Raw genomic sequence first — 16189 nt, 5'->3', positions numbered from 1 at the left:
TGTTTCCCTCAACTGAGGAGTTACAGTGTCCGAAAAGATTCTTTTGAAACTGATGTCAAAGAGTGTACTACCTATATTCTCTTCCAAAAGACTTATTGTCTCAGGCCTAATCTTTAGGTCTTTGATCCATTTTGAGTTTATTTTGGTGTGTGGTGAAAAAGAATGGTCGATTTTCAATCTTTTGCATGTGGCTGTCCAGTTTTCCCAGCACCATTTGTTGAAGAGACTTTCTTTTCTCCATTGTAGGCCCTCTGCTCCTTTGTCGAAGATTAGCTGTCCATAGATGTGTGGTTTTATCTCTGGGCTTTCAATTCTGTTCCATTGATCTGTGCACCTGTTTTTGTACCAGTACCATGCTGTTTTGATCACTGTAGCTTTGTAGTATGTTTTGAAATCAGGGATTGTGATTCCGCCGGCTTTGTTTTTCTTGCTCAAGATTGCTTTAGCAATTCGTGGTCTTTTGTTCCCCCATATGAATTTTAGGATTGTTTGTTGAATTTCTGTGAAGAATGTTCTTGGGATTCTGATTGGGATAGCATTGAATCTGTATATTGCTTTGGGTAGTATGGACATTTTAACTATGTTTATTCTTCCAATCCATGTGCAAGGAATGTCTTTCCATCTCTTTATGTCATCGTCAATTTCTTTCAAGAAAGTCTTGTAGTTTTCATTGTATAGATCCTTCACTTCCTTGGTTAAGTTTATCCCAAGGTATTTTATTCTTTTCGTTGCGATTGTGAATGGGATAGAGTTCTTGAGTTCTTTTTCTGTTAGTTTATTGTTAGTGTATAGAAATGCTACTGATTTATGCACGTTAATTTTATACCCTGCTACTTTGCTGTAGTTGTTGATTATTTCTAATAGTTTTTCTGTGGATTCTTTGGGGTTTTCTATGTATAAGATCATGTCGTCTGCAAACAACGCGAGTTTTACTTCTTCGTTACCTATTTGGATTCCTTTTATTTTTTTTTCCTGCCGAATTGCTCTGGCCAGCACCTCCAGTACTATGTTGAATAGGAGTGGTGAAAGTGGGCACCCTTGTCTTGTTCCTGTCCTCAGAGGGATGGCTTTCAGCTTTTGTCCATTGAGTATGATGTTGGCTGTGGGTCTATCATATATGGCCTTTATTATGTTGAGGTACTTTCCTTCTATACCCATTTTACTGAGGGTTTTTATCATAAATGGGTGTTGGATCTTGTCGAATGCTTTCTCTGCGTCTATTGAGATGATCATGTGGTTTTTGTTTTTCATTTTGTTGATGTAGTGTATCACGTTGATTGACTTGCGGATGTTGAACCATCCCTGTGTCCCTGGTATAAATCCCACTTGATCATGGTGTATAATCTTTTTGATGTATTGCTGTAATCGGTTTGCCAAAATTTTGTTGAGGATTTTTGCATCTATGTTCATCAGTGATATCGGCCTGTAGTTCTCCTTCTTTGTGTTGTCCTTGTCAGGTTTGGGGATCAGAGTGATGTTGGCTTCATAGAATGTGTTAGGGAGTTCTCCATCTTTCTCAATTTTCTGGAACAGTTTGAGGAGAATAGGTATTAAGTCTTCTTTGAATGTTTGGTAGAATTCTCCAGAGAAGCCGTCTGGTCCTGGACTCTTGTTTTTGGGAAGGTTTTTGATTACCGTTTCTATTTCCTTTCTTGTGATTGGTCTATTCAGATTCTCCATTTCTTCCTGATTCAGTTTGGGGAGATTGTAGGAGTCTAGGAATTTGTCCATTTCTTCCAGGTTGTTCAATTTGTTGGCATATAGTTTTTCATAGTATTCTCTTATGATCTCTTGTATTTCATTGGTATCTGTTGTGATTTCTCCTCTCTCATTCCTGATTTTATTAATTTGCGCTTTCTCTCTTCTTTTCTTGGTGAGTCTGGCTAGGGGTTTGTCAATTTTGTTAATTCTTTCGAAGAACCAACTCTTTGTTTCATTGATCCTTTCTATTGTCTATTTTTTATTTACACTTTGCAAAATATAATCTGGAACTACAGATAGGAATAAAGAAATATGTACATATATCTCCATATATAATTACTCTTAATATTTTTTATTTGCTATATGTATATATTGTGAAATGATTACCACAATCAGTTTAGTTGACAGCCATCACCACACATAGTTACAAATTTTTTTTTCTTGTGATAAGAACTTTTAAGATCTAGTCTCTTGGCAACTTTCAAATAGGCAATACAGTATTATTAATGATAATCACCATGGTGTCAGTTATATCCCCAAGGCTCACTTATCTATAGCTGGAAGTTTACACCTTCTGACCATCTTCACTCATTTCACACCCCCCCCCACCCCCCCCCCCCGAACTCTGGCAGCCACCAATCTGTTCTCTGCATCTATGAGTTCTTTTTTTTTTTTCTAAGTGAGATTGTACAATATTTGTTGTTCTCTGTCTCACATTTCACCTGGCATAATGCCCTCAGGGTCCATCCATGTTGTCACAAATGGCTGGATTTCCTCTTTTATAGCTGAATAATGTTCCATTGTATACATATACCATATCTTCTTTATCCATTCATCCCTTGATGGACACTTAGGTGTTTCCATATCTTGGCTGTTGTAAATAATACTGCATTGAATCTTTTCGAGATAGTGATTTCATTTCTTACTCTTACTATTTTGATATCTATCTTTCCAGACACTTTTCTATTAGAACAGTTTTTTTCATTATAATATACTGGTCTCTTTATTTTTAATATCAACCGTAGCTTAAAAGATAATTAACACTTTGTTTCAAGTCTGAAAGCAGAAACATACTAATAATCCCAAATAAGAACTCTAGACTAATTGGCCCTAAAATTTTAAGATATACACATGATCAAATTCATTCTATATGCCCCATTTTCTCTTTTCTGAAGGCTTTATATGGAAAAGCAAACACCCAGATATAAACGTGTACCTTTCTCACTAACTTTTAAGTACTGTCCATTGTTATTAATCTGATTTTCTTTAGGTGTGTTTAGAAAACTTTTGAACCCTACTCAGCTGTTTTCTTACTGTCAGAGTTCTATTTGAACACTTGATGCATTGTGGTTTCAGATGCTCTTACAAGTAGCTTTTTAGGAGATGCCTTTAATTGCCTGCTCATAATGCGCCACAAAGAAATTACCTTCTTAGCATTTCAAGTTAGTTCTCGGGGCCCTCCCTTTGGATGTCTTGCATATTCCCTTGTGAAAGAATGAAGGGAAGAAAAACAATTTTGTTTTTCAAGTTCTAATTAGATCTTGTGATGATTTTTATCCAATCAGAGGGTTGCTTGGCTTGTAGCTTCTTCCAACTCATCCTGGTAGTTGAATAAAGCCACTATTGATGTCCTTATTATTCTTTCAGCAGACTTCCAGCTCCCTCCCAAACCTGCTTCTCCTTTTTAAAGAGTACATATTTTAAAATCCATTGAAACATGATATAGCATCTTGAAGACAGTGACTCACACTGATTGCCCTGTGTTTCCTGGGCCTGCTGTCTCCGTGCTTCTGGTACCTCCCGTCTGGTACACGCTCACATCGGAAAGCCCCACTCCCAGGCCTGTCACCCTGATCTTCACAGGACTTTCCCCCTTTCCTAGAGGAAGGCAAGATCTTTGTCAAATACAAGTAGCCTTCACATTCAGTTTTCTGTGCCCCACAGATGCTCTGAAAAGGATACCCAGCTGGGCCTCTGTGCACATTCCAATGAGGCCGTGCCTGCTGCTCCAGGTAAGCCCTGAGTGCCCACCTGTTTTGAAAAAGAAGGTGGAAGGAATCTGAGTCTCCACTGATAGCTTCCAGAACCTTCATGGGGACTCTTGGGGTTGGTGACCCCTTTTCTTAGACTAAACACATAGAATGAATAATCACGTTAGCCACCACTTGTGGAGTGGTTTCCACGTGCCAGGCATTTGTTAGGCCTTATATTTGTGCGTGTGTGTGTATGTATGTGTGTGTATATATATAATATATATATATATATATATATAATATATACACATCTCATTTAACGTCCATCAGCCCTGTGAGCAAATTATTATTTACTTTTAACTGATGAGAAAACATAGGCTTAGAATTTAAGCATCTTGCCTTAAGTCACACAGCTAGTAAGTAGTGGAACTGGGATTAGAGATGCTGACAGAGTATGGGTTTCTTTTCAGTCCTCTGTCGCCACCTCCTGTGGCCCCTCCTCTGAGAAGGAGGCCTCCAGCCATTCTCAGATGGTGTGGGATCCAACACCTACAATAGGAGCCCTCCATTTTCCCACCTCCCACACCACCAGTTAGTGGTCTCCATGTAGTCTCTCTGTTCTCCTAGGGGAAGGACTCCATGTCAGCTATGTCATCGGTGGACTCCTCAGTATTCTGCTGATTCTGGTGGTGATTGCAGCTTTGATGCTGTACAGGTAACCTCCGCCTCACTGCAGGGGCCACATGGTTGTTGGTCCTCATTAGCCCATCTGGGATCTTCTGAAGCTCCGTGGCTCTCTGATTTGACCTCTGACCAGCCTCATTTCGAGGTTGGGTCCCTGGTCAGAGCAGCAGAAGGGAGGGGCAGAAACCTGAATACTTACTCTTCTTCCCCAGTCACAGCCCAAGCAGTTTCCTCATATCATGACCACAGCAACCTTTGGGGTTTTCTTTATAGTCTAGGATGCTGAGGGCACAGAGGGTGTTACCCAAGGTCACACAGGAAGAGGCAAAGCTGGGACTGCCTCTAGCATCTTTGCTTTTCCCACTACCCCACCCTACTTCAAACCATTGAAGTTGGAAATGATTTTCTCTTCACGTAAACTCAACCCTTTACTACAGTATTGGTTGATATATCATTACTTGGGAGGGATCATCCTGGGAAGGTGGACTGTGTCATTTTCAATTTAGAATCTTCTTTTTATGACCCTCTCTCTATAAATTTTCCCCAAAATGCTTTAAACACAGCTTGCAGCAAAAATGTCAGGATTTTGCTGCTGTGGCTCCTGCTAATAATAAAAATAACAATAATAGTTACCATTTAATGAATATATATCAATGCCACAACAACCTGCTGATACAGGTATTATTATTCCTCACTTTACAGATGAGGATGTGAGGCTCAGAAAGTTTAGATTATGTCCACCAAGATCCCAGCTAGTAAGTAACAGAGATGGGATTGAAACAGATCTGTCTTGACTCTAAAGCTCAGTGTATTAGTTATCCATTGCTGTGTAACAAATTACCCCAAAACTCAGCAACTTAAAATGACAACCATTTGTTATCTCGTAGTTTCTGCAGGTCAGAAATCTAGATGCAGTTAGCTGGGTGCCTCTGCGTCAAGGTCTCTCCCAGGGCTTCAATCTAGGTATCAGCCAGGGTTGAGGTCTTATCTCATGGCTTGACTGGGGATGGATTCCCTTCCAAAAGCACTTATGTAGTTGTTAGCAGGCTTCAGTTCCTCATAGGCTGTTGCTGGCTGTTGGCTAGAGACCTCCCTCAACAGTTCCTTGCCTGTGGGCCTTTCCACAGGACAACTTACAATATGACAGCTTGCTTCCCCAGAGCAAGAGGAAGAGAGAGTGAGGAAGGGAGGGCAACCTGAGATGGAAGCCACAAGTTTCTCTGTAACCTAATCTGGTATCCATTGCTTTTGCATATTCTGTTCATCAGAAGTGAGTCACCAGATCCAGCCCACGCTGAGGGGGTAAGGATTCAGAAGGTGTGAGTACTAGGAGGTGGAGATCACGGGGGCCATCTTAGAGGCTGCCCACCACACTCAGGTTACAGCTTCCCCAGACATCACCCCCATAAAGATCTGAACTAATTTTTCATTACCTTTCCTCCTAAAGACACAAAAAATCCAAGTTAACAGATCCTGGAATGGGGAACCTGACCTACAGCAACCCCTCCTACCGAACTTCCACTCAGGAAGTGAAAATTGAAGCAATCCCAACACCAGCCATGTACAATCAACTGTGCTATAAGAAAGAGGTAAAAAATAAAATTTATATTCAAAGTTTTTTTTGAGGGGGAGTGTGGGGCAGCAATTATTCTCCAATTGCCTGAATAGGTCAGTAAGGGATGCTGGTAGTCCCATCTACCATTTTGAAAGTTAGAGTGACAGAAGAACTGAATGTGGTTTGGGTTTCTGGAGAGGTCTAAAATCTCTGAGGCACCAGCTTGAGGGACCCCAGTGAGAGCAGGGTTAGAAAGCAGATTCCGGAAGGTTTAGGTCTGAAGGCATGTGCATGTGTACCTCCCTGCCAGGGGATATTTTCCCAGGCTTATCAATTCTTGCCCTCCTGGAGTTGTGATTCCCCTGCAGTGAGGCTATGCCCCTCTGAAACAACCCTAGACTCTTAGAACACCCAGAAAACCCAAGAGCTCCTGGACTCTCCCTTTTCTAACCTCTGATCCAAGCTGTTGGCACCTGCGGCTGAGAATGGCTGCTTTTTTGCTATTCTTCCTCTTATCACAGAGTCTTAAGAGATTTCTCTAGAATTCGGAAGCTTTATGTGCTTTTGTTTTCTTAACTCCTTTGTTGCTTCAGTGAAAAATTATTTGCTGAATGTTTAGGCATAAAAAATAGTCCCATTTCCACCAGAGATCTATAGCCTGGGTTTCAGATTTTCCTCGTATGACGTGGCTCTTGTTTTTTCTAAAATCCTGTAACTCTTTCTTCAGAAGTTACCCCTTCTTGGGGCCGGCCCCATGGCCGAGTGGTTAAGTCCGCGTGCTCCGCTGCAGGCGGCCCAGTGTTTCGTTGGTTCGAATCCTGGGTGCGGACATGGCACTGCTCATCAAACCACGCTGAGGCAGCGTCCCACATGCCACAACTAGAAGGACCCACAACGAAGAATATACAACTATGTACCGGGGGGCTTTGTGGAGAAAAAGGAAAAAATGAAATCTTTAAAAAAAAAAAAAAAGAAAAACGTGATTTAAAAAAAAAAAAAAAGTTACCCCTTCTGAGACCCTAATCAGTCTCCTCTCTTGGTCTGTCCAGCACACTCAAAACCTGCCCTCACACCTCCAGGGCTGCCATGCATAATGAATATGCTTTACATAAGAATCATTTGCTTTCTGGATCCATGAATTCCCCTATGAAAAAAGCTTCCACTGCGAGCCAAAACAGAACCTGCAGGGATAGCTTGCAGTTTTAGGGCTGGGAGACCCCTTCGCACTTCATATCTTTGAGAGAAAGATTCTCGTAGAGTCTTGGGTTCCTGGAGTGTCTGATGCCACAGGAAAAAGCCACAATAGGAGCCATAAGATAGAACTTAAAACGATGTGACCTCTTTCTTCTGTCGTATGCTTTTTCCTCAGCAGCTCTTTCACCCCTCTGATAGTCTCTCACCCTTTCTCTTCTGACTTCCTCTTGATTTCAGGTACCTGTGTGTTTGTAGAGGGATTGGTATCCCCCAAATTACTAGTGCCATGGCCCCCACCTCTCCCTCACTTACTCAGCGCGTCTCTGTGCTGAAGACCCCGAGTGGCCTGCATCTGATCTTACACTAACTTCAGCCTGGAGGGTGTGCTGGGTGACTGGACATGTATATGTGCATGCATGTGTGCTTGTGTGCTGTCCGTGTGTCTTTCTGCTTGATCGAGGGAGCTGTCACTCCCAGAGGGCAGGAACCATATTTTATACTGTGTAATCATCCAAGTGTCCTGCTTGATGCAGGGGCTCAATGAATATCTGTGGAACTGAATTGTTACTAAAATAGGGCAGCACTTGGAGGCCTCTTGGCAGGAACGCTATTCCAGGGACAGAACCCACGCCTTGGCCCATTTTCTCCTGGCAGTGGCGGCATGTTGGTTGGTATCCCCCAGAAACCAGGAGTAAGGCTACCCTTTGAGGAATCCATAAAGGGAGAAGCCTGAGTAGCACTAAAGGCCGTCCTTGGAACCATCCCAGGTTGCTTGGGAATGGCCCCAAGGCTCGTGGGAGCAGAGCCAGAATAACCTCCCACAAAAGCTTATAGGTGACAGGACCCCCATGGATCACCCTTAGAACCCAAATAAGAGGATTTTTCTAGATCTCGCTTGTCTTACCTCCCAAAACTTTTCTTCTTAACAAAATTAGAAAGAAGAGAATTAAGAATAAAATAGTTTAAAATCTCAAATAAATGCACATTTAATTGCTTTCTCAATTGCTTTGGTTATGTCTGTCAGCATGATGTCCCATTAATAAACCACAATAACAATGTGACAACAGCTAACATGATTTAGTGCATCTTGTGTGTCAAGCACCTACTAATTGCATTCCATGTATTGCCTCATTTAACCCTCACAGCAATTGGTTATGAGGTATGGATGCTGTTCTTCTCCCCACACTGCAGATGTGGAGACTGAGTTTTAGAGATGTTAAGTAATTTACCCCAGGTGACATAGCCAGTGATTGGCTGACGCAGGACTTGAAATCATGGTTTTCCCTCCTCCCTGTATGGGAATAGTAATAATTATTACTGCTCCTCTCCTTTTAGACTAAGCCTCATATATTTGTGCTGACCAAGTTTCCCCATTTGCTTGTGGGATTTTTGTGCTCTTCACACCCACTCTTATCTCATCCATTTTCTTTTTTTGCTCACCATGAGATCCTTTATAGAGAGCCAACTAACTGACTGTCTCCCCACTCTCCACCCTAGGGTGGACCTGACCATAACTATACCAAGGAGAAGATCAAGATTGTAGAGGGAATCTGCCTCCTGTCTGGGGATGATGCTGAGTGGGATGACCTCAAGCAACTGCGCAGCTCACGGGGGGGCCTTCTTCGGGATCATGTGTGCATGAAGACAGACACAGTGTCCATCCAGGCCAGCTCTGGCTCCCTGGATGACACAGAGACGGAGCAGCTGTTGCAGGAAGAGCAGTCTGAGTGTAGCAGTGTCCATACCGCAGCCACTCCAGAAAGACGGGGCTCTCTGCCAGACACAGGCTGGAAACATGAACGCAAGCTCTCCTCAGAGAGCCAGATCTAAATGCCTGTGTTCCCTTGCCTCCCCACCTGTTCCTTCTCCTTTATGGACCTCAGTCCTTATGCTCGCTTATACAACAGGCCCCCTTCCTCTGTGCTCGTCCTGCTCCTCCTCCTCCCACCCCGTAACCGCTCCCAAGCCCTCCATGGGAGCCCTTTCCACCTGAGTCCATAATTACCCGTGCACAAGAAATGATGGCTCATCCCGAGAACTTAGACCTGGATTTTACCACGAACCTCACCTCTTGCACTCCGTTCTGAGCCCCCTGAAACTAGGCTCAGTAATGATTCCTCGTCGCTACAGAGCTCCACCTCCCCTTCCCGCTGGTACCCTCCGTGCCTGCCCCAAGAGAGCTGATGACCCAAGACTGCACTCTCCCCCATCAGAGCTGGCCTGACTTCTCTAAGAGCGCTTGCCCGCCAGGGGCCAGGGGGCTGGGGGGCCGAGGGGGGAGCTCATGGGTAAAGGGAGAGATGAAGGATAGAGGCTGAGAGAAGGAGGAGTCAGCCCAGCTGGTATGGGCATCTAGGAAACCTCCAGCCTCAAGCGCGTTGGTAATATGAAAAAGCTTTTAGGGGTAGTTGGGCCTGGATGTCCTGTCCATTGCTGGCAATGGATCTTATTCTTGCTCTAAGAGTTGCTGTTTTTTCAACTGGTAAGGTCTGGGTGTGGCTCAAGCTCTTCTTACTCCTGCTAGAATGTCTGGAGCCTTTTCTGCCTTCAGATGACTGGGGGCCCCTATCGTGTGGCAGCTGGCTCATATAAATTCCCTCCTGGTGCCACCACTGGCCAGTACCTTTTCTAAGTCTTTGACTCTAAGTAACCAGGTTGTGAGCTAGTAGCTTGAGTGAATGAGGGGCCCTGAGGGCTGAGTCTCTGCACTGTCTAAGAAGTGCTGCCGAGACCTAACATCGCATATCACCTGGACCTTAATGTTCTGCCACTCTCTGCCTCCTCCTCCTCTGCGATTCTGAGCACAGAGATCCTGAAACGACTTTTCAAAGACAAGTCAGAAGTTTTCATAAACTGTCAGGAAGAGCGTTTGGGTTAGAGACTTGGGGTACCCAGGGCCTAAAGGGAAGTATCTGTGAGCTTGAGCTCCTGTGTTCTCTCTCAAGTGCTCAGGGATCTAAGTTAGTGGACAGGAAGCCTGTGGCTACATGTGGTGACGTCCCATTCCAACTCTCTTCTCAGCTAAGTGACTTACTTTCCATGCTGAGATGCCATCACTTGGGTCCTGCTTATTCACACAAAGGGCACCTGTCTCATGCTAGCATCAGGGGAGTTGAGACTTTTTTCTCTCCTAAAACTTCTACGTAACTCTTCTTTGTTTTTGTTTTTTGGGCTAATTTGCTTTTTCTGACCCAGCCCTGTAGCACCTGTGGTGAGGGGGGCCAAATGAAGATGGAAAGTGGGGGGCAAGGAGTAGAAAGGCAGTGAGAAGCCCTGATGAAGCCCTCTCAGCCCAGGGCAGATCCAGACCTCTTCCACCCAGGCATGAGAAGTGCCAGGAGAGGACCGCACGGGCTGAGAATGGAGGGGAGGACTTCTAGAGAAGTTTCTGGATTTGAAACATCTCCTATGGTTATTGGTATTGAGAAATCAGCTAACACATGTGATGGAAAAAGGAGGACAAGAACAAACCTTTTGTGGTCAGTTCTAGATTGCTAGAGACAGGAGCCAAGCCTTAGCCCTGCTCTCAGTCGTCAGCCCCAGGTCTGGGCCTATACAGGACAGCCAGGCCAGGCCAAGAAGGTGTTCCCAGTACACAAAGTGGGAAGGGTGAGGTCCCTCTTCCGGGAGGAGAGGGGCACGTTTGACACTTGATGGCGCAGTAAAAGAACGGGCACTTTGGGTCCTCAGACTCACGGTTGGGGACGGGGAGAAAGTAGAAAAGTGGCATTTTCTTGAGTGGGAAGGGGGAAGGATCTTATTGCACTTGGGCTGCTCAGAATGTAGAAAGGACATATTTGAAGAAATATCTATTTGAGCACTGATTTACTGTGTAAAAAGCAAAATCTCTGTCCTAAACTAATGGAAGTGATTCTCCCACGCTCATGTGTAATGGTTTTAACGTTACTCACTGGAGAGATTGGACTTTCTGGAGTTATTTAACCACTATGTTCAGTATTTTAGGACTTTATGGTAATTTAATATAAATTTAGCTTTTCTTAATCACCTTGCCTGGCTTGGAGTCATGACTAATAACTGCACCTGCTCTGTCTGGCAGACCCATGCTGTGGAAAACCTGCTTGCAGACATCACCTCTAAGTCCTTTGGGGATGTGGGGACAGTGAAGAGCAATAGAGGGAGTGAGGTCCCTGGCTGGAGGTTCAGCTCATCTTAAGAAGATGGGTCAAGACCAGAGTTCATTGGCTTATGAAATCCTTACTTCCTCTAGAGGTTTCACCGTGACTGTCAACTCTGATTGGTTGGTAGTGGCTGCCTAGGGTCCTGTCCCGACTCAATGGGAAAAGCGTTATGATCAATAGTGACGTCTCCTCTGGGCACCAGGAGGAAGTGTCATGGTATGTATACCATGTATCTTCTAATCCTGTTCTCGGTCTATGAGGACTTCAGTGTCACAGAACTTGAATCTGTCTTGTACTGACAGGCACTAGCAAGACTGTCTGATGTAGTAAGAAAACTACGGAATGGGGACAAGGAGGGCTAATTCCAGTCCCAGATTTGCCACTAGCTCTCTTTGATCTTAGCCAAGTTTCATAGTTACTCTGAGAATGATCATATGAACAAAGTTTCCTCTTGTTTGTAAAAAGCTGTCTTCTAAGAGCTCCTCCGCTACATCTCAAGGTTAGAGCAAGGAATTGGGGATCCCTCTCAGGTTCTCTGGATATAATACCTCTCAATGAAGATTGAGAATCATGCAAGTCTCAATGCCAGATATAGAATTTGATGTATTTAGTTGATTTTCTAAACCACAAGCTATTTATAGAATAATGCTCCCATTCATTCATTCATTCATTCATCTCCCACTATGGACCAGGCACTGCCCAAGCCTGACAACAGAGCTTAGAGTCTAGCAACACCACCACTGCCCTCAAAAAGGACAAAGAAAAAGAAAGCAAGAAAGACTGAAGCCTCTTGCATTTAAATGACAAGAGATCTGAGTATAAATGACAGTGTATAATTCTTCCAACTTTGGTGAGGGATAGGTGTGCTATAACAAAAAAAAATTGGAATAGCTCAAGGACAACCATCCCCTCGCTCCACCATTCTTTAAAAAAAGAAGCACAACAGAGAGAGAAGGACATTTTAAGCAGTGAAATCCAGCCTAAGCACAAGCCTTTATCCCTGTCGGAAGTGCCCCCTCCCAAAGCCTGAGGGTTACAGGCCAGGCCATGAACAGTGACCACAAGAGCTGGAAACTCAGGAGGAACTTTTCAAATGGAAAGAAAAAATGAATGCACTGAACACACACCATTTGCTTGGAAAACTGCAGAGGTTTCTGGGTGAATGCATTTTGCTTCCTTGTGACCACGTCAGCCAGTTTAATCAGGCATTCACTGCCTGAGACTTAGAAGTCCTGCTAATCTGTGACTGTCCTGTCACTTCGGCAGGAGAAGGCAGCGAACAGCGCTGGGTCCAATGGCCCAGGTTGTGACAAGAATGTGACCATTGGCAAATGAGAATTTAGCAACAGCACCAAGGACTGGCACCCTGTTTCATTTTGTTGTTTTGCTGATGAAGGTTAGCCCTGAGCTAACATCTGTGCCATCCTCCTCCACTTTATATGTGGGTCGCCGCCACAGCGTGCCTGAGAGTGGTGTAGATCCATGCCTGGGATCCGAACCAGTGAACCTGGGCTGCTGAAGCAGAGCGTTCCAAACTTAATCACTATGCTGTGGGGCCCGCCCCAGGGCACCCTGTTTTTAGCTTATAAAAATGGGCTGGCTTTTAGTTTCCTGATCAGTAAAATGAAAAGGTTGAACCAGATGATTGTTAAGGTCATTTCTAGCCTAAACTTATATTTACGTACCTTCCAGGAAATCTTGGGGATGAAACAAGGGTTGAGAATTCCTTTCTGGTTCTCTGGATATAAAACTTGAAATTTATGATAAGCAGGGAGATGATGGGTCAAATCTAACAAACTAGACATATTTTTGCAAACTAATTATGTTCAAAATATAGTCACTGCCCTTCTTTCTGTATTGTATGAACCAATTGTGGAACCTAAGATGAAAAGATCTCCGTGACCCATAGAAAGTTCTCGATGGTGTGAACTGAAGCTTTCACCAAACTTAGGCCTGCAGAAAAGAGTCAGTGCCGCACAGGAACTTAGAAAAAAAGCATCTACAAGAGCTGAGGGTGCACGAGGTTCTAAATGTAATGTACTGATATTCAAGGGCATCTGGTAAGCTTTAGTTATTTCTACTTGTGGACATGATGATTAAAGAAATGTGGTTGAGCCCTTTTTATGGGTAAGAAACAGTCTATAAGTACGTCCTTTCTTCATATGTGAAGATGACTCAGCTGATCCACTTAAAAGGATGTGTGTTTGGGGATGTGTCAGGCAGCCTTTGTTTTGAAACAGTCCCTTACTTGCCCATTTATTTTCTCTCCATATCATTCTCCTGTCAACCAGCTGGCAGAGGCTAAGCAGAGCTCAGCACAGGGAACAGAGTTTTATTTCTAGTCAAGGCTCCAACTCACAACTTTGGACTCGACATGATGTTAAAACAGATCCAGACAGCCTAATTAAGGGTCTGAGTTTAAACCCCAGGCTGAAGTTAGCCCCAAGCTGCACAGTCTGCTTGTTTCATTTCATAAGACACAGAGAGCCAAGAACTCTCACTTATCTTGCCCTTCTCAGTGGTTAGCCCTCCAGCCCCTAAAAGCCTGTTGACAGCCTGCTAAGCAGTTCCCTATCTCTCCCTCCTGCCTCCTTCCTCTTTGGTGGGGCTGATGCTTCTGTGGTCAGTTCTTGGACAGCCTGCATTTTAGGGGTTATGGGAAAATGGGCTATGAGAAAAGAAAAAAAGGCTTCGTTCCTTCAACCAACACTTACTAAATGCAACCACTGCAAGCTGGGATAGTCTTTGCAGGCTTGGAGGTCAAGGCACTAAGACCCACAGCCACCTGAGATCTTTGTTAATGTCACAACTAAATCCATGGAATAATGCAAAGGGTACCTGGACTGAAAGCTGAAAGGAAGGTAATTATTCAAGCTGCCCCTCTTAGGCTAGAAATATGGATCCATGTTCTATGGTAGAGATGTTTCAACCAGAATACAGCTTGTGAGTATGACGGAGTGAGCACTGTCCCAACCCTAGCAGGCTTTTCAGAAACGTCCAGCACAGTTATTCAGCAGCCACAGCGTCTGGCATTTGTTTCCTGCTTCCGGTTGCAATAATACAGTGTTCATTTTGATCTCTACTGCCCACAAGGGTTTTGCTGCCCTATTAATACCTTCCTTATATAGAGCTATTGAGAAGTCCCTGGAATAAAGTAGGCGCATATCACTCTAATAAATACATAGATAAATGCTATTTGATGATAATCCCGGACTGCAAAAGATGACTGGCCAAATATGTATTGAAAACCTACTATCGGCAAGGTACTATATTAGGTTTCTACAAGGCCCTACAGGATCTGCCACTCCCCTCCCTACGTTATATATCAGACCTCATCTCCTACTGCCCTCCTACTGCCATCTACTCTGCCCCAACTAAACAGGCCTCTCTCTGTTTCTCAGGCCTGCCAGGCATGCTCCCAACTTTGGGTCTCTGCATAGCTATTCCCTCTGGCTGGCGCTTTCTTCCTTTAAATATACTCCTGGCTAACTATTTGCCTTCTTCAAGTCTTTGCTCAAATGTCATCTTAATGAAACATACTCTGACCACCTTTTATAAAAGTACAGTCTTTCCAACTCTACTACGCAATCTCTCTTGTCCTGTTTTATAGTTTTTTCTTTTCCCATTGCACATATTGTCTAATAACATACTATATAATTTATTTATGTGTTGAGTGTCTATATTTCCTCACTATAATGTGAGTACCATAACAGGAGGGGTTTGTTTGTTTGTGGGTTTTTTGGGGGGTCTATTTGATCACTGATTATCCCAAGTATCTAGAACAATTCCTGCATATACTGGGTGCTCAATAAACATTGGTTGAATGAATAAGTGAATAAATGAATGGAATCAGACACCTCATGCCCACCTTCTAGGAGGGCTGCACCTAAACCATTTAAGACAAAAAGGGATTTTGCCGTCTTGTTCTAAAACTCTCCAGGATCCTGACTCACACATCCTTTATTGCGAAAATTCCGGGTTACCATCATCCTCTCCTTAAATGTAATCTTCAGTTTATTTCTGGTAATATTTAAATAAAGTAAATATGCCAATGACCAATGACTGAAGAAGACTATTGCTATATATTCTTAACCCATTTCTCAAAAGGTTACTGTGACCCTTTTGCTCTGATTGGTTCCTTTCTCCTTCCGCTACCTACGGACCTGTGCTCATTCCCCATCTTTTCACTTTCTCCACTCTCCCACTTGTGGTCTACCACAATTTCATCTTTTCCCTCTATGGAGGTGATTCCTAAGTCTATATCACTTGAGTCTTATCTCTTCTCACAGCTCTCATCCTGTATTTCCTAGGCCTACTTACTTGATTCCATTTGAATGTCTCATTGGGACCTAAAAGTAAACAGGTCTAAACTAAACTCCTTGTCTTCCCTTTGAGACTGGCTTCTCCTGACTTTCTACTTCCATTTAGGCAATCACTGCCTCCCAGTCCCTAGGCTCAAATCCTGGCACACTCTTTGACTCATCTCCCTCCATGGGCCCCACCCTCTTTGCCCCTAATCTAGTCAGTTGCCAAATCCTTTACTCCTTCTTGAATCTGTTCTCATCATCTCCACTGCTGTTACCGCATATCAGTCCAAACTGGGCTTCCAACTCTAACGATTTTAGACAGTCAAGCTAATTAATCTTCCTAAAGTGTAATTCTGATTTTGTCACTCGTTTTCTCAGAAACCTTTAATAGTTCCCCACTGCCTACTTAAAAGTACAACTTCTTTACCCTAATATTCAATACCTTTCAAGAATTGTTCCTAACATTCTCTGCCAATCTTGTGTCCCACTACTTCCCAACATGAACCCTATTCTAAAATCAAAGCCACGTGTTCAATTCCCTGCATACAATGCACTTTCTTGTCTCTGTGCCTTTGCCTATACCTTTCCCGCTACTAGACATTCTCCTTGCTTCTTCTATTAAAAAAATAATAACAT

The 16189-nt window shown here is 43.6% G+C and overlaps 1 protein-coding gene across 1 annotated transcript in view; it reads left to right on the top strand.

Moving 5' to 3' along the window:
- The window catches only part of LRP4 (LDL receptor related protein 4), a 51252-nt gene extending 40140 nt beyond the window's left edge, over nucleotides 1–11112 (top strand). Inside the window, exons 35-38 of the mRNA XM_014861310.3 lie at nucleotides 3646–3713; nucleotides 4302–4389; nucleotides 5806–5947; nucleotides 8605–11112. Of these exons, the coding sequence (XP_014716796.2) occupies nucleotides 3646–3713; nucleotides 4302–4389; nucleotides 5806–5947; nucleotides 8605–8937 (631 nt within the window). The 3' untranslated portion in view covers nucleotides 8938–11112. The remainder of the gene's footprint in view (nucleotides 1–3645; nucleotides 3714–4301; nucleotides 4390–5805; nucleotides 5948–8604) is intronic.
- The last annotated feature ends 5077 nt before the right edge of the window (nucleotides 11113–16189 follow it).

This window comes from Equus asinus, chromosome 17 (assembly GCF_041296235.1).
Source record: "Equus asinus isolate D_3611 breed Donkey chromosome 17, EquAss-T2T_v2, whole genome shotgun sequence".
Taxonomy (NCBI): Eukaryota; Metazoa; Chordata; class Mammalia; order Perissodactyla; family Equidae; genus Equus; species Equus asinus.
Note: the sequence above shows the minus strand (reverse complement) of the source record. Positions and strands in the feature narration are given on the sequence as shown.